Here is a 27237-nt window from a genome sequence, read left to right on the forward strand (position 1 = left end):
CACATGAATATGTATTTTTCAGCAGCTGTGGCAAAACGTTTTGCACCACTTACAATTTAAGATTGAGAAATAATAAAAATAAAAATAAACCAATGTAATTTTGATATTTTATTTAACATCATGTAATCAAAGAAAATCTATATAGATTGATTTCGAAATGTCATATTTTTTATTTGTTGTCAGTTTTTCATTAAGTATCGTTGGAAAACTACAAAGCGTTATGTAATTCGATGTTAACGTAACATTGTTCAGCAGGTTTCATTTGACTTTATGAAGCAACATTTCTTCATTCTATAGGGTGATTCACCACTTATGACCATAACTGTAGATAGTAAACACACGTTTTGTGGGACTAATTTACTTTTAGCTGCCTCTACCAGTAGATGGAATCCTATGAAAAATATGTAAAATGCAGTACTAGCTTTTTGGGCACGGACAGTGATCAATATAGGAATGAAAAACACTGAGGGTTTTTTTTATCTGTAAAGATCTGCAAACATCAAATCCAAATCATGCAGTGAGTTTGTAACTTTCATCAGTTCAACTCTTCACTTTATGTTCTCATTCTCCCCAAAGGTGAGTAATTGTGCTCACATCAAAAGAGTAATCCAGATGGTCAAGTCGCAACTCAATCGGCAAGGTCTTTCTGGGAGGATTGTCTTCCAATATATCTTGATGTACAGCCCACACAAGCACTCTGAAGCCTGCCATATTCCCCATTTAGACAATGAATAGGCTACAAACCTCATTTTTATGTTTTCCAACCAGTAAGTAGCCTTGCCCCATCCCTGGAATTTGAATTTACAAAAAAAAAACAAAAAAAAAACAAAAAAAACAATAGTTGTATGGTGTTTTTTTCCAAAAAATTAATAGACTGATCTTTAGATCTGTGTTGCAAATTATATGTTGATGAGAAAAGTGGTATGATGAGTGATGTTTTTTGATGGTAAATGCTGTTTAAACATTATTACTGGATTGATAAAGGAGACGGTAAGTTTAATACCATTATTTCGTATTCTACAGGTTAAAGAAAGTTCTCAGGTTCTAAGCCTTACTCTCAGGAAATCCTTTACACTTACGCTTTGGGGTCTGCCTGAAAGCATGTCCGTCAATAAAGGAATCTGGTTGGTTAATCACAGGAAGAAAGGGGTTTGTAGTACCTGTTACCATGTTTTAAAATACAGTAAAGATACATATCTTGTGTTTCATTCAGTACTGCACACACAGTATGAGACCTATGTAGCTAATGGAAGTGCACAACTGGTACGATTTAAAATGACATTTACATGAAGATTAATTAAAATAGAATAAAGTTTGGGTTATTATTCAAATACATTATGCTCAGGGTTTGAAATTTTCAGGTTTTATTTTTGATCACATGACATCCCTTTAAACTTATTTTGAGCGGACTCTGTTTCCTAATTAAACTCAGAAAAAGCTGTTAATTACAAAACAATGTTGCTTGCTGTTTCGCTTAATTTTTAATTCAAACAGATGTGACAAATGACTTTAATTGTTCATCGCTGATCCTAATAGCATTTATTGTTGTGCTTTTGTTAGTTTCACTCGTTTATCAGTTGTCCTAACAGATTTTCTGTTCAGCATAAATAAATACCCAGTACAAACTGATAGCAAGTCCATCATTTAAATATTCTTGGTTTGTAGCAAAATTTTGTTTTCTCTTTATTAGGATGCAGACACAGCTTAACAACAACTAATTAACATTTAATGGGCAGAGATATGGAAAATAGAAACCTCGAAGTTCAAGCCCTAATTATACTATAAGTTTTATTAATATAGGCACTCAACAATAAACAATGGAATCTCGGGCTCCTTTGCCATATTTTTTCCCTTTATAACAGGTCGTCTTTTAAGGCCTTGTAGAGGTTTACAAAGGACTCTGCCCAAACCTCTTTCTGATGTCCTGTGGCCTCTGCAAGCCAGTACGTTGTATAAACCATGGTCAGAACAGTCCGCTCAAACTCATCCTTGCTTAGCGGGCCCTTGTGTCTTGACAGGTTAGAGGTCAGACGCCGAATATCGGTGATCTTTTTGGGGAGCACGTCTTCCCAGATCACCTCCAGTTTCTTGGTTTTTTTGAGCGAAGACAGTTCTTCATCTTTAACTAAGAATTTACTCTGAGTCTTATTCATCTCAAGGCCAGCCAAAAGTATCTGAAAACAAAAGCAAATGATCATTACCTGAAAGAGTTCTAGGGTGGTAGATCCACAAAGTACAACCTTTTTAGTGGAAGCACACACCATTATTAATTTCTATAAAGGAAAAAAATGATTCAGGCAGGTAACAGTAAAGCAAAGACAGTTAGATAAACTCTCCCGTGCCCATGCTAACAATTGCAGTTTTGAAAAAAAAACAAAACATTATATGGCTTCTGTCCTGTCAATAACCAATCAGCCGCTACCCCTATTGAATAACATTTGTTCAGCCAGTAACATGCTTTGACCCAGAAGACACTGCTGGACTGAAATGACCATGGTGGTAAAGCAATAACAGACTGCCGGAAGGCAAGGCAAGCAAACTGAGATTTTTCTTTAAGATAGTATAGTACCAGATGCCTGTTTGAAATTAAAATTTAGTGCCTTCAACTGGCCGAGAAGTGGCGATATCACACAATGACACACCCTGGACTGCCATATTGTGAATATACAATGGCTATAAGGTAAACTGAAATTCTAAACAACTACAAAAATAGTTTTAAATTGAACTGTTGCAATGTCCTGAAATATTGCCACACCTATGAAGTCACATAACCCATGGAAATAAATAGCAGGACCATCCTTTCCATTGTATCAATAGCAGTAGTAACCAGTAACATGCAAGCCAGGTAATAATGTAAGCCTCTCAATGCAGTTTGTGCCATGCGATTGAGTTTACTTCCACCCTAGCTTCCATTCTCTTTCAGCCTCGCTTTCATGTCTACCAATAACATATTCCACCTCTCATACCCAGCTGCACTTCTGTAGTGCAAACAGGGCCACTGCAGGTCCCATTAAATGTATTTTTAGAATGAAGGACAGACACAATATTATAATATAAAATAGATCTACTTCAGGATTTGATAGGACAATATTACAACATGTACGTGCATGAGTACAAAACAAGAATCCATCCACAAGAAAACAGTGATTGCAACATTAATATGGTGCCTAATTCATTTATTTTTTCACCTACATCCACAATCAAAAACCATGTATGCCCTGCACCTGGAAGTAATTGCAAATTAGAACAAGGTGCAGGGTATTTAAGGAGAGCAGTCAGTCTGCTCGGGACTCCTGAGTAGAAGGAGGCAGGCTTTGATTCCAAGCAGTCAATACAACAGTAAGTGCCGTGTAAAAAATGTTTGTTTTGTTTTTATGTCAGGTAAACGGCTTAGCTGTCCTGCGAGCTAGTCAGGGATCTGCAAAATTGTTTAGTAAGAGCTCTGTAGGAGGTAGGTGTTTATTTTCATTTGTTTTCTTTTTGTTATTGTGTATTAAAAACAGCGTGCAAGCGCTTAAAAATCAATTTCTGTGTCCTGGGTCATTTTTAAAGGGGCAAACGAACGACCATGGATCTTACCTAATACAACAAAATATGCATACTTTCCTCTATACTATGAATCTAGCTTCTGCATCAGTTTAACTAAATTCAGTACAATCTCTCCTGAATCTGCCAGACTAGACCCTTCAGAGCTTTCAATGATGCTTTCTGAGTCATCTAGGATGAACACTTGACTACGGATTTGGTAGTCTCACCCTGTCCCTGTGGACATTAGTTCACATCACAAAACCGCAATATAATTGGTTATAATGGGCAGTCTTTCTGTAAGCCTGGTGGATGGCAGGGGGTGTTCACATCAGCAGAGCTGTGAGGGGAACCTCTTTATAAGAAAGCATATTTGGGGGGGGGCTTGATTGAAGTCTTAACATGGTTTGACAATACTTTAAACACAGCAAAGAAACCAGGACCAATTATGTCACTTGATTAACTAAGTTGGCAATTAAATGGAGACTGACTTAGAACAGACTAGGAGACAATTCTTTATACAGAAAGGGGTGGGTTAACCAGGCCATGTTGTAGAAGTGAAATCACTGGGATCCTTTAAGACCCAACTTGATGAACTGAATGGCTTTTGTGTGGTTCTTAAATGTTCTTATTTTATAATCTTCTCATTAAACCAATCACCACAACCACCAGTTAACCACTCTATAGGTTATTATTACTTCAGCTTTCTGGCCATTGCTGGAATAGCATACAGATGAAAAAGTGACACTAATTACTAATCATTCAGTTTAAACTGGCAACAGTAGCGTAGAGCAAATCAGTCTGAGTGGTTCTCGGTTCTGTTAGTCCAATACAGAACTTTCATCAGTTTTTTTTTTTTTTTTTTTTGCTAAATCTACTTTTTTCTTTCTTTGAGATGCTTTGAGCTTGCCTGGAAATCCCTAGGTGCCGTGACTGATCAGTCTTTAATGTGGAAGGATGTTCAGCTCTGGCATTTAGTAGGATTCAACAGACAAGCTCAAAGCCAGCTAGGCCAATTTAGAGAAAAATAATAATTCAATATTGGAGTAACAAAATAGAAACTCCCAAAATGATTGCAAACACCACACAATAGTAAGGAGCACAAAATGTAATTCATAAATAAAATGACATTTGAAGCCATTTACTCTTTAAGTAATTTAGCTCCATACCAGTGACATCTATTTGTTTGTGTCTCTTACCTCGTACAGCAGATTTACTTCCTCCAATGAGTTCTGGAAGACAGGATTTAGCAGGGCAGCTGTCCCTCTTTTTACCAGCATTGCAGACGGGAACAGGGCTGGAAAAAACAACGCCAAACATTTTTATTTAGTAGAGATTTATCGATCACCATTAATTTTATTTTGTGAGTCTCAATTAAACATTTGTTGAATAATTAATTAGCTTATTGCTTTTCCGTCATATATTTCAAGGTTTTTGTGAAGTCTATATGCATACTGTATATTACTATTTATAAAATGGGTCTTTTACATGCTCTATCCTGATTGGTCAAAACAGGTCACATGGGGGTAGGTGAACAATACAGCATATTCTCATGGGTTGAATCTTTTTTTCAAAAAGGGGTGAATCACTTGTACATATCCATACACCACTAGAATTTTGGAAAAAAAATAAATGGGAGCCATATTTAAATTTATATTAATAAATATGACTAACCACATTTAATATATCATTTTGAAAAAAAATGGTAGCCATTTAAATTTGCAATAAAGATGACTGACAAGGTAGATAAACAAACAATACTGCTAGGCATCGAACTTACTGAAGCACAGCTTCTGGAAATAGAAAATAAAAAATACACAGGAGTCCACTGCCTGGGCATCGGGTGTCCTTTTTATGCCACTGTGCGAGTATTTCAAAATGTAAACAACATCTTCATCTTTGTTGCCACTGTGAAATGATACTGCAAATCTGGCATGGATACCTCCTGTGACTACCCCGGATCACAAAGCACGATTAAAAAAAAAAAAAAAAGAAATCCTCCCCAACTCTGTCTCTTCACATTGCCGCAGGTCTTGAGAGAAAGGTTTGGTTTGATGTGCAACTAAATATGGCCAGACGTAGCAAAGAAGGTCTGCATGATTGTCCAGCTGCACTTCCTCAGACAACGACAAGGACAACAATGTTGTCAAACATGTTGCTCGAAATCGCTTGTTGCAGCTCCAGCTACTTTTCAGAATAAACAACTAAAAAAAGGGCCTGTTAATCTTCAAAGCTGAAATTTCAATAGCAGTGTTCAATTTAACGTCTATAATCAGTGCTTCTTGTTTTTAATAGTTCAATGTTTATTAAAAAAAAAAATAATAATAATTAATGCATTTTTGGTTTTATTTTTCAAGTTTTAAGGTCTATTTTATTTTTAAAAAAATACTTTTTTGTTGATTAAAACATGTTTTTATGTTTTTTTTTTCTTAGTTAGTTGTCCCATTTTATAAGCGCAGTAAGGCACAACAGGATGTGGGATATACTCCAATATCCACACGCCCTGGGAGGTTAAAACCATTCGGCTTCGCCTCGAGACTTATAACACACCCGGGGCGTGTGGATATTAGAGTATATCACACACCCTGTTGTGCCTTATTGCTTACGTATAACATTATGCACATGCATGTTTTCAGTTGTATCTTGTGAAGAGTCTACCCATGACATTCTTAATTGTATACGCTATTTGTTTTATACAGTATGTGTACTCTATAAATAGCACTCTGCCTAAAACTGACTGAAAACTTGTTAATAAAATGATTCCATAAATTTTAGCCATTTTGCACTTCCATTAGCCACAAAGGTGTTCCATGCAGTTTGGAGAGAAAGACATGCTGTAGCACACACGTATTTTCATTTTAAAGCATGATGTCTGGTGATACTTCAGGTTAAATGTCGCTCTCGGTTTCTATGCCTTTTTCTCAGGGTATCTGTCACACTTGCACTTCCTTTGTGATTTCAACTCAGCAGTGTCTTCTGGGTCAAAGCATGTTACTGGTCATTTGACACTCATATGAAGAATGGAAGTATGCGACCTGAAAGAGTTCTGGAATCATTGTGTTAGCTACATTCACTTTAGGATGTGGGTTGGTAAACAAATGAAGCCCAGTCTCCCTCTGTGCTGTCGTCCCATCATACAGCTGTGACTGCAGTAAAACACAATGATTCAATATTATTCCTGCTGATATTTCCACTTAGCATAGGCGCTGAGTTTTGAAACGTAAGTTACAAATTACAGGTGGAACCCGAGTTAAGTTCATTTGAACTTATACAGAAGCTGTTCAAAAAGACATGATACTGTATTATCGCTGATTTAATTTCAAACATCATAAACTGTCAATCTTTGTTGTTGTTTTGGGGGAAATATCCACACAAATATAAGTGCAAAACTAAGACCAACAGCACTCTAGAATGCAGCCTGCTGTTTTGAGAATAGTATTGAAGCTTGTTTTCAGTACTGAGTTAAGTTTATAGTTTTTCCTTTTTTTAACGTTTCAAAAAAAAGGTGAAAGCAATTCATTGATATGCATGTGCATACAAATAAAACAGCAGTGCTTCACTTGTTTGACTCAGTTTTACATTTATTAACTTGTAAATAATGATGTGAGATGTGCTTTGCAGTGATGTTATAGGAGCTATCAGAAAAGTTCAATTCATATACGTGTATTGTTGTTTTGTAAAAACGCTAATTAATATAAACCATTGCTATGTTTCTCAGCTGTTCGGATGAACAGGCTAGCATTTACATTTTTATAGCTTCTTAATTAGTGATTGCAAAAAGGGAGCTACAACCTGCATTCCACGTGGTCCTAGTGTCCCAAATTCTACAAGTTCAACAACATCGTATCAAAATCCCAGAGAGTGCTGCACCCCCTTTTTAAAGTTCTGGCGGGGGCTGGGGACCCCGAGCCCGTCCTGTAGTCAGCGCCTATGCCACTTAGTGTTATTTATTGAACACCACTTTCAATAAATATAGAGTGGAAAGATGTTAGTGAAGCAGCTGACTGGTTACTAAGAAGAAAGAGGCCATTGAAGGGATAAGGACAGTTTCAGTCATCAGGTAAAATTACCCAGGAAGGGCAAGACAGTCAGAAAGCATGGCTTAAACAGAGATTTATTTAACCTAGATATCATGTTTTAAAATTAAAATTCATGTTTGGTATAACTGCACATTTGAGACCTATATAATGAATGGATGTGCATTGTGGATACAGTTTATGAAACTATTTTGTCAGATACAATTACTTTAAATACAAACTGTACATATTTAGTAAGCAGGCAGGGTCAATACCAAGGGCACTTATTAACCTGACACCAGTCCTCAAAACCTGCTCCACATCAGTCACACAGACTCCAAAAAACACCTACCAACATCAAAGTTAGACAAGGAGAATTCCAGACACACATACACACATCAGTAACCCACATCAGCTGCTATAGGTTCACAAGCCTCAAACCAGATGCTAGATTCTGCTGTGATTCATAAAAATGCAGTTTGGAATAATATATTACTCTATTTTAAGAGCGGATAACTAAAACAGTATGGTTAGCCCTGCTTTGAAACTGAATTTTCATTCATCAACTCTGGAATGTATCACTGCAAAAGTTACTGATATCCCTTCCTCATCTTCAAGCAAAGGCTTTAAGCTGCCATAATGTGTGACAAGGCTTTCCTTATAAGGGGGGATGCATAATAATGTGAAACACCTGTGCACTGCAGCACACAGTTTTGTGTAATTGGCCGTCACAACATGACTGAGTCACTTGTTTTTCTGTACTTCTTTACTAAGGAATTTCAGACTTCTAGCATTTATTTTAATGATGGAAACATATAAGGAAACTACTGGTATTTTTATTTCCCTGTGTGAGGGAGCACACACAACAAGGATCTGAGCAGAATTTAACAATTTTCCTTGTACGGATCCCAATAATCAAAAGTTACACTTTTACATCTTAATCATTTTCATTAGACATAATAATGGGGTCACTAGTTATTAACAGAAATTAAGTAATGCTATGTTATCAATTTCTGGAAGAAGCATCAGACATGGCACTTGTGTGTGTTCATGGAGGATCTTGTTGCTTCTCAAATGCACCTCCAAGCCCCTGCTGTTTCATTCAGTTTTTACACCCCTTTGCGTGGAAAGCTTAGTTGCTGACTTATCTCTGTGTGCCAGCAACATTTCGACCAGACAACTCCTGCCTCAACCAGCTCAGATGAGGTGAGTTTTATTGACATATTGTTTCCATGATAGCAGCCGGATAACAACATCCTTTGCACAGCCGCACTCAGAATCAACATTTGGACTTGGCAGGTGTTTCTAGTATTGTTTTTTTTGGAGGAGCTAAATTTGCTTTGAGCTAAATTTGTATCTGAAGGCAACTGGAATTTATATCAGAAGCAGCTGTGCAGCCCTTTTAATCATGGATTTCTCTTGCTAGTTTTATTAACAGTCATCTGAATGTTACTCTGGGATGTTTTAGAGTTATTTCCCATGCTCTTAAAAATCAAACATGTGGTTGCAAAATCAATGTTTATGATATAAGCCTAGTTATTTGCCTTTTGCCTTTTGTCAGATCTAAATGACATTTTTCTTATTTGATTTGACTGTCATGTGAGGTTTCCATTAATCATGAGTGGTCCCTATTGCAATTCCAGACTCCCACAATTCCCTGTGTAAAAAAGTGCCTCCTATTTTCTTTTCTGAATGCCCCTTTATCTAGTCTCCTTTTGTGACCCCTGGTCCTAGTTTCTTTTTCTTTTTCCTTTCAAACCAATATGAGGAAACGGTCTTTGCTTAATTTTTCTCAAACGATAATACTACTGGGATGTACATGATAAAAGCATAGCAAAATGTAGTAAAGCATCAGTAAAAGCACAATGAAAGCATAGTGTAGACAGTCTGGTTTCATGGAAGATATGTTCAGATTAGAAGTAGAATCAGCTTCTAACAGAGCAGTAACAATTAGGTGATCAATAGCAACTACTCCATTCACAAACATGAGCACTTTCTGTTGATCTGAAACTGCACACTTTACAACTACTGTGAAACTGAAGTGTTTGATTGTCTGACTGCCCGTTTCTGAGGCTGACTCACCTTTCTAGTCAAATATGCGGTGCTACCCTCATCTTACTATCATTTAAAAAATGCAGTTAAACATTTGCATAATTCAACATACAGTAATTCATATATCTTCAACTCATTGTTTTTTAGGTTGTTAATTTAAGTCTGGTTTATAAGTTGTACACCCAATTTGAAAAGCCTAACTCCAAAGTTATCTTAGTAATATAATCAATGTACCACTCAGGAGGACTGAAGATAAACAGGCTACCTGTGTTTCTGTTGTCAAACCAATGGCTTTTTTTCACTAGCCGCACCTAAGCTATAGATGTTACTAAGGTTCTGAACCCAAGAGGCAAGGCTCCAGCCTTGAAATCTCAGCCTGGACCCAGAATTTCTTCCATAACCTTTGGGCCAATGCAGAACTTATGTGCCCCCAGGATTTGAACCAGTGAACCACTTAATCAAATGATGGCTTTCCCTACAGTGTGGTAGTGCCTTTAATGGGTGATAACCCAATCAGAGCTGCGTGGAACAAGCTAGCATTCATCCATAACTATTAAAGGCTCAATAGTGTTGAATATGTAGAAATACAAAAAAAAGGCAAATGTTTTGACTAGAAGTCTTTTTCAATCCCTTCAAAGAGTAGTCAAAACCTTAGTCATCTTTTACTATTTCTAAAGATAGTATTTGGCAAATGAGGACAGGTAAAGTCACTCACACATATATGGGATCTTTTAACACCCATCTGACAGCACAGATACTGAAGCACATAAATATAATATGTACAGGTTTGCTTAGAGATGACAAGGGTAAGACTCAGATTTACTGGAGTCTTACTGAATCACCCAAACTGAAATGTAAATGTTCCAAGATTCAGTCTGAACCCATTTTAGTTTAGCTTTTGGCCAAAGTAAAATATCTTAGGAAACCTTTAATACCAACATTTGACAAAATACAGTTTCCAGCGGCTAAATAAGCACCCATTTACTGTACATGAGTCAGTGTATTTAATGAAATACGATCGCAAATTACAACTGCATGATATGTTATCATATTGTAGTGAATTAGGATTTGTGCTAATTTATTGGTAGAGCATTCCAGCACTAATGTGCAACAGACTTACTTTATTGCTGTTATTGTTAATGACTCTTTTGTTATTATTTAAACAAAATCATTTTTTTTTATGGTGGCTGGGAACGCTGTGGTTGTGAGTCTGTTTTTCTTTGAAATATTTCCTTTGAACTAAATGACTGCATTGATAAGTGCTGAGGGATACATGTGAAATGTATCCCAGGCTACACACATCTTAAGTTAACTACAGACACCCTCCCTTATTATCATACCCCATTCAATATCACTTTGGGAAATAAAAGCACAAAATATTAAGGCTTAAATGTTAGTTGCTGTACAGTACTGAAATGTACTGAGATATAAATACATACACAGACTGTATGTGACGAGTCATTTTATTAATAATCAATGCAATAGCTGGTACTAAATCCCAAATCCCATGGCAAAGCAGGCACATTTGTTGCATCAACACATATGTTTTGCAATTCAATGCTAATTGTCACCAAGTGCCCTTCAAAGTGATATTATAAAGGTTTGGCTATATTGTATCAGATTCTGGAAATAATGAAATACGACGCTCTGGTAAACCTTCTGGTGTTAATAAAAAAATTAAAAAATCTTGAAAGCAAAATTACAAGTCAACAAACTGCTGGGATGTTGGGATCTTAATTTGCTGGAGACATATGGCTGAAGACTCCAGTGAAATGCTGCTAAATACCAACAACACAGTGGGCTCTGTTTTAATGATCTGTGTAAGTGGCAGGTAAACACTGCATATGTATTGCAAATGGTGTTAACTACAATATGGGTCAATAGATCCTACTAGGTGGAAATAATAGCTAGAATATTTTTGAATCATTGTGTTTTAATGCAGAGGCAGGGGATCGACAGGGAGAGTACACAGAATTTCAATTGTTTACCAACCCATATCTTAAAGTGATTGTAGCTAATAAAATAATTCTAGAACTCTTTCTATACATGACTGTCAAATGTCCAATTGTGAAAGTAACATCTTATAGGAAACATGATATCTGGTACTACACTTGGTTATCTGGCTAGCTACAATTATTTTAACCTCAGCACAAAAAAGCCATGTTCACTTGAATGAGCAGTTACAACCCTGAGTGCTTTCTCATGAGCTACCTTATCTACACTGCAGGGTCGGTGTCTTGTTTTGACACTGCTAATATTAACATCCCAAACGGACCACACAGTAAGCTCTGTGTTAGAGTTCAACTGTACGGGTTATAGAGTTAAGAAAAGACATTACTTACTGTTGCTGCCTGCTTTGTTGTTCGTAATATATTTTTATGAAAACAATTAGAATTGTTTTGATATTTGTGTTCACATTTCCTTGATAATAAATCCATGCTGATGACTGATTTTTGTTTGACATGGGCCAACATCAGTTTCTCATGTCAGTATCATCGCATATAATGTTCGCCCTGCTTCACTGGCTGGTTAGATGTCAGGTGTAAAGGGGGCCACCGCTATATGAATATTCATTCTTGTCAACAAAATCTGTGTACAAACGCCAGAGATTAACTGTATACTGTAGGTGTAAGTGATATCTGCTGACTGGTTAAATTCTGCTATATGGCTTTGCAATTTTAGAATTATCACTTTAAGGTTGTTAATCCCTGGTTCACATCCCTCTAAACCCACCTTGATAAGCAAGTAGCTTGATAAGTTCTCTGACTGTTCCCTCAGATTCAATCTGTCTAGCTTCTGTGACCTTAAATGTGTCAGTACAACTAGATAGAAAGCCACATGGACTGGGCTGCAGCCCAGCAATGAATTCCACACATTCTCCACCCAAACATTATCCTTAAAAACTTCACCCCTCGATGGCTCTGGTTCTTCTTTTATCCTACCCTGTTTTTCCCATGTCTAATTCTCAGACCACCAGTATATCGAACCTTCATTTGTACAAAAAAAACCCAAAACGTTTGCCAAGTTGGGATGAAATCTGGTTAAAACCTTTTAGCCTATGGTTATTTGAGAATACTATAATCTGTGAATGTATGGAGTTTTCCATCTGTCTGTATTTCACACTTTATAGCATATACTGTATGTTGTAATGCTTTTGTTAGGATGGGAAGACTCATACATATATTCCGTGGAAATTAACAGTTCCCTACTAAACGGCAATGGTATCACAAGGTCAGCTACAATGGTGCTGTATAAGATGGTACCACTGCAGCTAAAATAATCATGATATTCATGATGATCTTAAATCATGTTTAAACTCATTCATTAAAACTTTCTGCCTAGTTAGCAGCTCTTTCTCTCTCCACTCTCTGCCTGCTTTGGGCTTTCGAAAATTGCAAAGAAATTGCATTTCTCAAAAGACAGGGGACTGAATTAAAGTAATTTGCCAGTGCCTAACTACAAATCAGCTGCTGCAGGTAGATAGAAACAAAACATCTTGGTAGCATCTCGGCAGCAGATAAAACATCTCAGCTGATCCTTCTCAGCTTTAGATGACTTCAGATACACAATTATTACCGATAATGCGATAGTTCTTTTGTTGGTATGAACCTTGTCGTTATGGTTAGGGTTAGGGTTAGGGTTAGGTTAGTTCCAGATGTTCCTTGGTTGAATTTCCATATCTTTTATTTTGAGTGTTTTTTTAAAAGTAGTCTCCTGTGCTCTCATTACAAAAACAACGGGTGTGGTTTGTTTATAAAAGCTTAATGGAAAACTTATTAAAATAATGTATTTGCACGTACATACGTATGAACATGAAAAATACAAAATATATATTTCTTATAAATAAAGCACTCCATTACTTTTGTAACATAGAATACACGATATCTATTGCAGTATCACTGCACTATATCAGAACCACTGTGCAGTATTTGTTCCAAATCCATTGTATTGACATTCCTAATTCTGTGTTATGGTACTAAATGTTATTCAAATGCAATTTTTTTCAGTTTTCAGTTAAAGAATGTTTTATATAATACTTGCAGAAACATTTTTAGTAAATGTGTTTACTGAGTTGAATTAAATGAAAGTACTGTAAGTCTGGGATAGGAATGAGATCAGAGAAGCCAAAGATGGAATGTGATCTTCCTAGCTGGAGATGGACAGGAAGCTGGACTGATGTTAATGTGCAGGATTACCCAGGAACACACTCTCTCTGTTCCCCCAGATCAAACACAGAGCTTAGTATTACAGTTCCTTGCTAAAGAAACTTAATACACTATAAAAATAAGACATGTGCTTGCTTTTGAGTGAGACTGAGAAAAGGGGGGTGGGGAGATGAAGTAATAAAAATAAAGAATAAAGAATACCGAACTGTAATTTCCAGAGGGGTTCTGGTGACATTATTAACACATAAGAGCTGTTTAGCAAGCCAGGTATGGCATTACAGACTATTATCTACACTTTTGTTTTGTTCTAAAATGACTTGCACAGCTGTAGAATGAGAACGTCAGTGGAGAAAATTCAAGTTCAATGAATGGTAAAACCACTATTCGATTAACGATGCCTAAATCTGCCAATGTGGAACAGGGATATTATTATTATTTAGGAAACATTATGAGGCAGAATCTTTTATAGTCATATTTAAGGTGAATAGTGACTAAAGAATTATAATAAGAGACTCTTAAAAACTACTACGACTACAAACTAGAAACTGGAGATTTTTGGAACAAAAACAAAGCATCCCCGCTAGCATAGTCTAAAGTAGTTAATGTTCATTGGACACCATCTGTAATGGAACTTTATTGGGAGAATAAAAAAATACAGGCATGTACCTACTATAAAAAACCCATAGCAAAGCATGTTGTCTGTATCACTGATATGGACAGAGCTAAGGCAATGTAAGGTTTAATTTTACTGGACAACACTTATAATTAGTAGTAAGAAAGTTAAAGACAAAAACTCATAGTCTCTATGCAGTTGTAACTTCAAAAGTCATATGACCTCTATGGCAGCCATTTCAGATCAGTGGACAAGATCATAGTCAGCTACTTATTTAGTGTGAAAGGTTTATATAACCCTGCAAATATGAAATCACTACCTTAAATGGTTTCTGAGATACAAGTCTTTGATACTGTGGTGGCAGCTTTGCAGAAAAACTATCAGGAAAGGGCTACTTTTTGTTGTATGACACCCGAGCATGAAGCCAATATCTTGATAGATCTTTCTCATCCAGAAACCAAAAAGTTACATGACCCCAATATGGCTTCCATATTAAGTCACAGGTCATAGGTCAAAGTGAAGGGTGCAGTTTTGCCTGGAGAGTTTGAAGTTGCAGGCTGTGAGGAGGGTGGGTGGTTGGGGGGAATACACTGAACACACTGGAGACAGAAAGTTTCTTTGATACCTTCTCACCAGCGTTCAATTTTTATTTAACGCCTTTGCGGTCCTATGTCAGACCAGGTCTGACATTAGAATTTTCCATTTCTAGTCATCAAAAAGACATCAATCACAGGTCTCTAGTAATTTTTTCTCCAGAAAAAGCAGAGAAAACCTTTCAATGGCCGATTGAGACCGATAGTTGGTGAGAGAAGAAGATCGGCCTAGAAGGACAAGAGTGAAGGCATAGCAAAGTGTCAGTTTTATTGGTCGACTGGCCACCCAAGACCCACCTCTCAGCCACAGAGAGAGAGAGAAAGAGTGCGACACACCCTCACCCAACCTCTCTGTCACTGCCATGATTGGCAGACTGATCCCACGGTGCTCCAGAACAGTCCTCCGCAGGATCATGCATGCCTCTAATAGCCAGCACAGGTCTCCCCTATCACACATCCTCCCCCTTAGAATGGCACCAGCAGTCCATTTGAAAATCTAAAGAAAAAATCATTGTTTGATGCAGTTTTCCTGCTCAGTGGACAACCCAGAAGGCATAGGGCTGCAGTGCCAAGTACCACCGTATGTCCTGGTTTTGTTGTCTTCCATGCGGTGAAGCCATGCCAAGGGGACATGATCTATGATCCAGGAGGTAGTACCAGAGTGACTCAACTGCTGATTTTACTGCCAGGCACTTCTTCTCGATGCTACCATCATTGTTTCTCATGGAGAAGGAACTTCCTGCTGATATACAGGACCGGGTGCTCTCTCCCCTGCACCTCCTGAGACAACAATCCCGAGACCTGTCTAAGACACTGTTTGCAGGGTGAACCTCCTACTGAAATCTGGCTTGCTACACTGTCTCCTTTTCATGGCTCCGTCCACCAGACTGTATTTGGGGCAGCCTTCCAGGTGAGGTCAATCAAGGGAGCTGCGAACATGGAGAAGTTCTGGATGAACTTCCTATAGTAGCCCGCTAATCCCAAGAAGGAGCGCCCCTGGGTTTTATTCGTAGGAATTGGCTAGTCAGCCAAGGCTTTCCCCTTTGCAATCAAAGGTCTGATCTGGCCACTCCCTACTCGATACCCCAAATACTCACTCTTCCTAATTGCACACTTCTTTCGGTTAGCAATGAACCCAGCCTCCCACAAGGATTGCATTACTCACTGTGGACAAGCACGTTATCAATGTAAACAGCGGCATGCTGCTGATGGGGTTGCAAAATGCAATCCATCATCCACTAGAAAGTGGCTGCCGCTCAATGCAACCCAAAGGGCATGGTATTAAATTGATATAACCCGAAGGGAGTCAAAAATGTGGTTCTATCGTTAGATTCCATGGTTAGGGGTATCTGCCAGTACCCCTTTTTAAATCCAGTGTCATCATAAACTTTGCTGTGCCTAGACGCTGCAGCAACCCATCTACCCGGGGCATGGAATACACATCAAACTTTGATTTTTCATTGACCCTCCTGAAGTCAATACAAAACCAAGTCAATCCATTTGGCTTATCCACTAAAACAATTGGACTATTCCAGTTACTTTGGGACTCCTCTATTACCCCCAACATTTCGGCAATTTCCACTTTTACTACCTGCTGTTCGCGTTCAGGTATACAGTATGGCTTCTGGTGAACTTGTGCCCCCGGCTCAACTTCAGTGTGATGCTGGGCTTCTCTAGTCTGCCCCGGTACTGGAGAGAATACATCAAGAAATTCCACCAGCAGCGCTAGAGCCTGACATTTCTATTTGGGTGTCTCTGTAATGTACAGTTTTTGCCAAAACAGAAAGATCAGGTCCCAATGCCTCATGTTGCAACCATGGTTTCAAGAGGTTTACATGATAGATCTAATAGTCCATCATCCCAACCCAGCATGTAACCTCAAAAGGTCCTTGCCACTTCGCCAGAAGTTTAGACTCAGAGCTGGGTAATAATAAAATCACATTATCCACCGGTTGAAACATGCACAACCAGGCCCCCCTATTGTATTGGGTCTCCTGTCTGTGTTGAGCCTGTTGCAAATTGTCATTTGCCCACCAACCCACAGACTCAACCCTGTGGAAGCCTGGGGAACCTATTTAACAGCAAAGAGAAGGAGAGGTGGTAAACCAAGATCCTGATGGTCTTAATCCCCAAAAGTTTACACGTTGCAAGGACCAGCCGTGACATAAAGTAGGCACCTTGGTTGGTCAGTATTTCCTTGGAGATCCCTACCCAGGAGAAAACCTTCACTACCTTGTTGGCAACAGATTTATCAGTCACAGAACGGAGGGGAATGGCCTTCGGATAATACATAGTGTAATCCAAAATGACCAATAGATGCATGTAGTCTAGTCTAGCAGTGCAAGTATCTCTACCCCAATACACTGAAACGGAATTTACACTGATGACAAAGGCACTAGTGGGGCCATTGGCGACAGCTCTGGAACTGTGTTAGCTGTCTGGTAATGTGCAAGACAAGACAAGACGATTACAAGACAAAACAAAACAAACAAAACACTCATGGTACTTTTTACTCCGGAATGGTGTCTGTCACAGTCCTTCTCAGTTTATATACACAAACCAGTGCGATGGAACAGATTGTGATTCTCCGTCCCCTTTTATGCTGTCACACATGACCCCTTGGTAAACGAGTGCAACTGCCTCTCCAATCTGCGGCTGCCACGTCGTTTCCCTTCCGGGTCAAAGTGTTATTGCAACTGAGTCTCACCCCCATCCTAGCTGGCTGACTTCCCTTGAACCCTGGGAAAGAACTGTCAGATCAGCCCATCCAGGGAACTCTGTTCTTGCTGCTTGGTGCCCTCACAGGTTGGGAGGGAGATTTACAACCATGAATCATTGTATTTGTGTCACAAGGGGCCAACAATATGAATCCATAAATAAGAAAACAGGGTTTTTATTAATAAAAATATCAGTAATAAAACAAATTAAATATGCGTTTAAAACAAGATGAACTGACATTAAATTAATAGCAATTCATTGTTCACTTGACAGCCCTAGTTTGGTTAGGCACACTGAACCTGCAGGGCGGTGCTAGTAGCATTCATCCTAGCCTGAGAAAGGATGCTCACAGAACAGTTTAGTGAAGCGCATGTCGGGTATATATATATATATATATATATATATATATTACACTAAATGTTTTATTAGATCCATTAAGCACTATTTGTGAGATTAAAAAAAACTGGCATGCGTTTGTTGTGTGCCAGCAATTTCACTGAGTCAGTGGTGTCCAATTATTCTGACGAATGAGCATTGTGTTAGTCTCAATGCACATTTACGCAGTACAAAAGACCAGTTAGGTGATACTTGTGTCACTGCTAGTTTAGCGTTTTGTGAATAAACCATGTGAGCTCGATCATAAATCCTCCAGAAACAGGTCCGGTGTCACGAAATAAGTCAGCTCCGTAACAAAACCTGGACGCCTGAGTGGCATTTCCAATTGCATCCCTCTGTCTCTCTGGTTGTTCAGCGGACACCCATAATTGATGTAGCAGGTAACAAAACCCCCTATTACAGTGCTAAATAACGACTATTTGAAAGGGGGACATTGGTTTATTTCTTTTTTTTTTTGGGAGAGGGCTTCAACTACTTTTTTAAACAAGGTTTTCCGGAGTTGTGACATTTATAATAAATGCATTTTGTTTGTCTTGCAGTTTCTTCTTTTAGTGCTATTTTCAAAACCAAAATCATTCTTAAAACAGTGTTATCATTGTCCCTTTAAGTCCTGATTTCAAGAACTTCGTACTGTTGATATGACGGTTGCAAGTCATGATTTTTAGAATAATAGAAAACACTAGTGGAGCTTTGAGTAAATTGTTGATGCTCATAATGCATCAGAGTAGAAAATTGCAACATGTCTAGCAGTGTATATATAATGTATATGGTGGGCCGTGTAATTTTTATAGCGGGCAGGGGGCTCTCAGAAGCAAAAAGGTAGAGAACCCCTATTGTATGGGAGGTTGTACTAAATGGGACCAACACTTTCATGCTGCAGAAGAAGCAGTGATGTATTCATTGGAGCACTCACACCAAAATGTATCCAGCGGCATTTCACTGAACTTCTGACAGAGCTGTCTGATGAAATGTCAATGAGCTCTTCTAACAGCTTTGATGGGACAGAGGGTGGCAGTTTAGCTCCAATATTCTCACTAATGGGGTTTGTAGCCCACAGGTGAGTTCAGGAAAGTAAGTATTAAATTTGGTGAGTAGACCAGACAGAGTTCAAACATATCAGTAGTCCCCCCAAAGACATGAACTTGTAGTTTTCTTCTGAATGCGTCGATTCTTTCAAAATGAGTGCTCCCACCTTGCATAGTTTTATTCAGCTTATTCATTTCACTGAATATGTCTGCGAGGTAGCCCAGTTTTGTTTCTTTCAGCACATCACCATGTTCAGGTTTCTTAACATCTAAGAAAGTATGTAACTCTTCCTTCAAATTAAATATACGGGTAAGCATTCTGCCTCGAGATAGCCATCTCACCTCTGTATGCAAGAGCAAGGAATGGTGCTCTGCGCCAACTTCCTCACAAAGTGCAACAAAACACCTGGATGTTTGTTGCTCTGGATTTAATAAAATGAACGAGCGTTACTGCTGTGTTGAGAACACTGTGAAGATCTGGTTCAATATCATTCGCAGCAAGCGCCTCTCGGTATAAAAACCAATGTGTCCAAATAGCGCGAAGTGCAGCGGCTTTTCTTTTTTGCACGACACCAGAATGCTAGTCCAGCTGATTTCTCCTGAAGTCATAATATCATCTGACTTTGTTGTTGTCTTGAGCTCCTTGCAAAAAAAAAACATGTCCCTTTATTCCCTTCTTCCACACATACCGAACATAGGCGAGTAAATGGGACATTTTAAAAAATGTCTGTGGATTCATCGAGTTGTGTAGCAAAATCACTGTCACACAGCTGATCAATGCACTGCAAAACTGTCTTCTGATATAAAAGCAGTCTGTCGTTTGACTATGTCAATTCACATTGGTATGTTTGCCAGTTCCTTGGCCTTCTGCTCTCCAAACATTTCCTTTATAATTTCAATGGCGCACGCATTATCAACTCCTCAGCAATCGTATGCATTTTTTTTTTGCTTAGTACCAAGCAGTTCCTTAGCCTTTCGCTCCAAAAATGAATGTTGCTTGTTTTTATATATTTTAATTTGGAGGGTTTCAAACATTCATTGGACAGTAGTTGTGCACAAATTATACACTGCGGTTAAGGTATGTCTCCACTTCCAGTACAAATAAAATCAAAAATCAAGCAGCTGTCTTTACATTTCCTTAATTTTGCAGGATTAATAATGGCTTTATGTTTTTTACTCACAACACCACCTCCTCGCTGTTCTTCAGCTGAACTTGTTGAAGGAAGTTCTGGATCATCATTCTGTGGTTTTTGATGTTTTGATGCTGACGGTCGAATAAAAAATGTATCTGTATCTGGTTTTTACTGTGTGTGTTTCCAATGATTTGTAATCTGTTGTGCTCCCGCTGAAATAGCTCTATTACACCATGTGAACCCGAGAACGTGTTCCGTAAATATGGACTCCTGGTTGAGAACCCCTGTTGTAGATTATCTACAGAGAATTTGATCACATGTACTTCTTCTTTTGTTGTTTTTTGTTGTCATTCATACCATTTGTATAAAATCAAGACAGACCAAGGTTCATTTTTCTCAAAAGTGTAACATCGTCTCAAATTGAATGCTCTGGTTTATTCAGGTAAGTTATGTTGAAATGTTTATTAATTTAATTACTGTGAGATATCAAGTTAAAAAAAAAACAACTGCTTCTTAAAGAAGACGTTTTGTGTGTTGCTTTGTTTACCTACTTAATAATCTTCTATGCTGTTCTAGCTATACCAGTGTACAGTATTTGTTTGAGCTGAAGCATTTCAGTTGGTGTTGTTCACTATATCCATAATGTATCATTTCCACATATCCGCCAGGCCCAAGACTATAACTTAGTTATCACTTTGTGCCCCCTGCAAGCCCAGTGCAGTCACTTTGTGTAGTGAGTGAATCAGCAATGGTCAGCAGCTATATGCTTACAGCATTTAATTGTTCACAGTCCTAGTATCCTGGTTTGTTTATAACAAAACTAGCTTCACTAGAATAGTACTTATAAAGTTACTATATAGTGAAGAACCTGCCTCTCTCATACACTTAGAAATAGTAAAAGACATGTAACAAAATCAATGACAAACGTTTCAACTAGTAGTCTTTCTCAGTGTCTTTAACATTACTAAAGGAAACTTAATAAAACCAATAACACATGTTTTGACATTGAGAAAGAAACATTTGCAGTTGAATTCATTATGTTTCTTTATGTACTACTGATTGTTTAATAGATCTGGATGACCTCTTGTACATTGTGAAAGGAGAAGCTCTCACAAGCCTGGTGAGTCTCTACAAAGGAGACATTTTATAGTGGTGAAACCTTCACTATTTTTTATAGAAGGCACTTCTATTTCTGGTTCCATACATAATCGAACAGGCATATGAATTTGGCAGTATTCCATGTTTTGGCCAAGAAATGTTTGTGTCCATGGTGTTATCTCTGGACGTTATTTTGACAACAGCTGCCAAGAATTCCACAATAATGTAAACAGGAGAATTCACAAGATTATACTTGACGACTGCCCTTGTGCAAAGTATGAAATGTTTTAGTAAATTCTTTGGTTCCGGTTTATCTTTCTTTATTTTTTTTATAAAGCGCCTTTCACAGTGGACAATCACCACAAAGCACTTCACAGTGGTAGGGTGTGAACTTTGCATTATATGCAGAGTCACTTACAATAGGACACTGATTTAACATCTCCTCCTCAGGATGGAGCACAAGGAGGTTAAATGACCTGCTCAGGGTCACACAGTGAGTCAGTCAGCCCTGGACTTTAGCCACTGGACCATACTGCCTCCTGCCATAAGATTATTCATACAACTCAGAATTTTGTTTAGAAGCAATACTTTTTTTACATTTTTTTTAAATAGTGTGCCCAATAATTGTATCCCTGTTTTTCTCTCCAATTTAGAATGTCCAATTACAGTTCCTCGCTACAGTGGTGCTACATTGCAGCAAGCCCACAACAGCTCACAACCAAACCAATTGTCTCTTTACACCCATGGACTCGTGAACGGATGCCAGCAAACTACTGACCCTTGAAGGACCAGGTCTGTAGATGTTCTCTTTGAGCTCATCATGCTCCTGGCAAATAGAATTGGCTTTAGCTCAGTGATAAACAGTCCCATCCAATTTTGCCTGACTAACTCGCAGGGTCACCAGAGGCAACACAATTCTCCCTGTGGATATGCAACTTTGATAAGCAGCGATAAGCAGAAGTGTACTCAAAGGCACCCTGACAGCATGAGGTATGTTGATGCTATGGATCTTACATTTCATCACAGCTAAAGTCAATCAGTATCTCAATTTGCCACTGGGAATGAGTTCAAACCAATTTGAACTGCCAGAGCTAATTAAAATTGCTGCACGCTCTGATAATTGTAGAACTGTGAGAGGATGAAAATGGATTTAAATAATTATTCCTTTGAATTTCTTCATCTCTGTCACTAAGACTTACAGAAAAATTGGCAAATATACTGTGGTATTTATTTAGTCAGAGAACAGATCAAAGAAAACTCTGAGGCAAGCAGGAGCAGTAACACTATTCAAAAGCCATCTGAGAAATCACCACTCAGGTCTCACTCAGCATGTAATATACTGTATATGCAGCAGCAGCATCTCCTTATTAAACTAAATATCGCCTTATAAAACTGACTAGCGAATATGCAATTTTTTTATTCGACATAACAGATACATCTCGTCACTAGCCTCCGATTTCAAAAACATATTTAAAACAAAATTAAAAACTCTATTGCTCTGTTGGGCTTTTAAACAAGATCATGTTCGGCATAGAATTCTATTGTGCTCACCGCAGGCGGGAAGGACTGCAGCACTGCACAAACTGATATGGAAGTCATTTAGTCCACATATCTTCTAGCTGGTTTATAATCTAGGGAAATTTTATAAACGAAATGACCACACTTCAGGTTGTGCGGTAAGACAATTCTTTCCGAACTTCCTGGGTGGTTGAACGCACAACGCACCCAGAGCATGGGGTGAGAATGTTCTTTCTCTCTCCAGACCCTACTGTGTACTTTTAGTCTCGCTACAGATCCTAAATACTTGGTGTTTCTTTTTTAACTTCAACCTGTTAAACTAGAAACCTGACATTTACTTCTGTCTAATTTTAAATTTCTTCTGATACATTAGAGTCCCGGGGTGCTCCTTTTATACTTTATCATTTAATAAAACTGCTTTGAAAAAGGCCATTTTAAACTGCACTTGTGACTTTTGACTTTAATTTAATTGAAGGGGCTTGTGTGAAGGAACCCATATCTTGGTAACGACTTAGAATTCCCCTATCTCTCTACATAAACAAGGGGTGGCGTAGTTTTTGTGGTGTATTTAACTGCATTTGAAAGGGTATTCAACTTTAAATTTCCCATGCCCTAACCACAGCAGATGCTGCAAACTGTAAGTTTTATTGGTGGGAAATTGTATTGCAGTAATTTAAATACTGGCTTAGTTTAAAAAAAAAAAAAAAGTCTTAATAGTTGAAAAAAAATGCTATTTGCCATATTGGTGCTTTAAGTGCGTATTTCAACAGACATCAATCTCTAGTCTTCTAAAAAGAAACTACCAATGCCCAGTATTTTTGCTGTCTGTACTGAGAAGTTCCAGTGTGTTCATAGCTATGCTATTTGCCATATTGGTGCTTTAAGTGCGTATTTCAACAGACATCAATCTCTAGTCTTCTAAAAAGAAACTACCAATGCCCAGTATTTTTGCTGTCTGTACTGAGAAGTTCCAGTGTGTTCATAGCTATTTATTCATAGCTATTAGACATCGGTCTGATTTATTTAAATTTTTTAGTAGATAAATCAACTGCAGAATAAAAAAAGAGATATTAAACAGCAGCAACACAATTTTAGTATTTTACAGTAAAACCACCTGGTACACATTTGTTTTATTTCTTTTTTTACAAGTACAACATAATAATAAAATAGCAGTGTCGACTAACTCTTAAAAAAAAGCGCTTAAATACAGTCCTAAAAGGGTGCAAACCAGCGTGGCCTGGAAGTGTTACCACAATACTTACATACATACACATACACACATATTCAAGTCCACAAAAAATGGAAAGATCATAAAAAAAATGTGGATTCATTACAACAAATCTGTTTAAGCATAGATCAAAGAGCTACTAAATGTAGTGTGAAGGTGGTATTTCCTTCCAAAAAGGTTCTACTGTTAGTGCTGCTCTGTTACTAGCACTGTTGCAATCACGTAACAATTAATACTTATTTGAATGTTATATCGGGTTTCATTGTTATGGATCATTAAGAACTAGGAATTAAAAATGCAAACCTAATTACACAGATCGTGAGCACAGTTTACTGCAGTACATTTTCAGTTTTCCCATGGTTATACTATGCTTTTACCACAGTTTTTTTTAATATGTTTTATACCTGCCTTGGCTTTACAGTATTTATGGTATGCTTTACCATGCTTTCACTATGCAAACCAATGTAAAAATAGAGCTTGCAGTGATCCCACAACAAACAGGCATAACATCCTATAACCTCCGACACTACTGGTTACAGTACCTTCTACCAATCGCATCACAGCAAATGTCTTCTGCGCGTGGATGGTGCTACAGAGATTAAAGTGTTGTACAACTTTGAAGCTTTAAATGAAAGCACCATTAGATAACTTGTCATGTGTTAGTCATTTTAAAAAATATGCTTACTGTAATGGTCCAACAGCATTTTTGGATTGAGAAATTCTACATGTGCATTTGTTTTCCTACCAGAGCAAAACAAATAAAAAAATATGAACACATCATTTTATTGGAATTATAGTGCTTTTTGAAGACACGTTGTCTACTTTTTGTTATTGGGTTACTAATTGGCATTTCAAATGTTTTGTTTGTAACACATAAGCTTGTCTGCCTAGTCCTTAGTCTTGGAGTTATTTGTTTAATATTTGTTCTATTATTAAAATGATCTCAATGCAAACAAAACATTTCTGATGGTCCTCATATGCAAACTGCCCAATTATTTTTATTTGAACCTCTGATTCTGCACATTGTTACACAGTGTTATGCAACTTTTATGAACCTGTCAAGAACAATGGGGGCAATACAAAACAATCATTTCCAAGAACTGTGCTGTCAGTATTCTGTAAGCTTGAGAGTAGAATTCCAAACCAGATAGACCTAGCAGCAGATTTTTGGCTGGCAGGTATTTAGAGACATTGAAATTATGATCTGAACTGTCAGTATTATTCAGAAAACACCTACAGTAAACTTGGGTCTCAATATGAAGACCATGCCATCAGCAGGACCATTACTCAACTAAGACAACTTTATCCTGTTTTGTAGTCCCCTGTATATATTTATGGAAGTATTTTTCTGAGCACTTAACTTGGCATTCAATAAAATGCTTTTGAAATGTCGTATGAATGGCTTTCAGAAGAAAAGTTATGGTACCCACAGAAAAAAAAGTCCTTACCTTTATTTTTCCCTGCAGTGGCAGAAGTATAGACATTATGATAAACAAGAGCAATAACAAAGACTTCCCAATGCATCATTTCTGAGGAGAGTTACATGTGCACACGACGGACTTCAGAATCCTGGCAAGTTTGAAATAAATACTCCATTAGGATACATTAAACTACAAGCAGTCCTTCTCCTTCTCTCTCTCTTTCTGGTCCTGAATTATTTTCTGCCAGCCCTTGTGATCATCGCTCAGCATCTGGAAGTGATCAGAACCAGAAGCGGGTGTGCTGCTTGGCAGCTGTTCCAGGGACACCGGTTCCAATGTTTTCCCATGATGTGTTGGAGATTTTCAATTGAATCCACATATCAGGAATTAGCTCTGTCATTTCACTTGAATCCACTCATCAGGGCTGCACTTTTCATGCACCGCTGGTGAGTGAAATATATATCTGATGAGAAGTTTAAGTGCGTCAAGGTTCAATTGGAAATGACATCGGTAGAGTTACACAATGAATGTGTGAGGGAGGCAGCACCTGTGTTGAAAACTAGAAGAAAGTGGGCAGCAAAGGAAACTGTGGAAGATGCAAAGGCTGCCCTTCGTATCAGTGATATCATGGGACAAGTACAGCATGGAAGAGGAGGCCTTGGTTTCAGTTCAGCTCCTCCTACATGGCACAAAGCAGCCCCAGCTCAATGGAGGAAGCTAGTAGTCAACGAGGTGCAAAAGCAGGAGGAGAGGATGAGGTGCGTAAAGGCAGTTTCCCAGGCCAAGCAGGGATGATGGACGAGATGGGAAAATGTGGCACAACACAAGATTGGCTGGCAAGATCTATGGATAATGGAACAAAGCAGTATCAGTTTGCTCAGCAGGTCAACATGTGATGTTCTCCCATCACCACAGAACCTTAATCTATGAGTAGGAGAGGATCCATGGCGTCCTTTATGTTCATCGGCAGCTACATTAAGACACATTTTGACAGAATGTAAGGTTGGTTTTAGCAAAGGACAGTTTACTTGGTGTCATGACCAGGTGCTGCGATGTTTGGCCTTAGCATGACCAACAAGTTGCCACCAATTCCAGAAATATATGACACACAAAGAACAACATTCCTCATCCAGGGAAGCAACCACCAAGAAAAGGTATCAAAACCAAAACTCGTTTAGGACAACTGGAAGCTGCTAGAGACTGGATCAGCATGCTTATTCATTTTGTAGAGTTAACAGTGCCATGAGAGGATGCTGGATGGAAGAAACTTTGGTTCACTCAACTGCCTGCTGAAGCAGAACAGCGAGGATGCTGTGGCCAGGTTTACCCAGTGGAGGAGGGTTGTCCAGGATTTGTGGCACACTCCAAAGCCTGGTTTCTCAGGGACATCGGATTCAGTTTTCAAGAGTTGCAATGCATAGTGAAGAACTTATCTGAAGCTGCAGAGAGGAGCAGCAACTGGCTCTGGTTGAGACGAAAAGATTCTGGTTGGGGACCTCAAGCATTGTAGAAAGAAAGCAACATTGATGTAAAGGAAGGTAAGTAAGCTGGTCTTAGCTGAGTGGTGGACGGATAGGGGGGGGTGATACTGTAACGCCAGAATCACTGTCGAGCCATCTTAAGGTGTTGTGGGCTAGTCGACGAAACACCAAGGATGAAAGGTGCTCACTTGAAGACCCCAGAGATGTACCCTACTCAGCTCAGCCCAGACAGATGTCATGCTGATGTGCTAGGG

General features: G+C 38.3%; 1 protein-coding gene across 1 annotated transcript; it reads right to left on the reverse strand.

Moving 5' to 3' along the window:
- Positions 1-1417: 1417 nt before the first annotated feature.
- LOC121319556 (protein FAM180A-like) lies at positions 1418-25769 on the reverse strand. Its single transcript, XM_041257126.1, has 3 exons — positions 25530-25769; positions 4725-4822; positions 1418-2174 (listed from the first exon to the last, which is right to left on the reverse strand). Exons 1-3 carry the CDS (start codon positions 25606-25608, stop codon positions 1854-1856), a joined length of 498 nt encoding a protein of 165 aa, XP_041113060.1. The 5' UTR covers positions 25609-25769; the 3' UTR covers positions 1418-1853.
- Between the last annotated feature and the right edge of the window lie 1468 nt (positions 25770-27237).

Source organism: Polyodon spathula, chromosome 8 (genome assembly GCF_017654505.1).
Source record: "Polyodon spathula isolate WHYD16114869_AA chromosome 8, ASM1765450v1, whole genome shotgun sequence".
NCBI lineage: Eukaryota > Metazoa > Chordata > Actinopteri > Acipenseriformes > Polyodontidae > Polyodon > Polyodon spathula.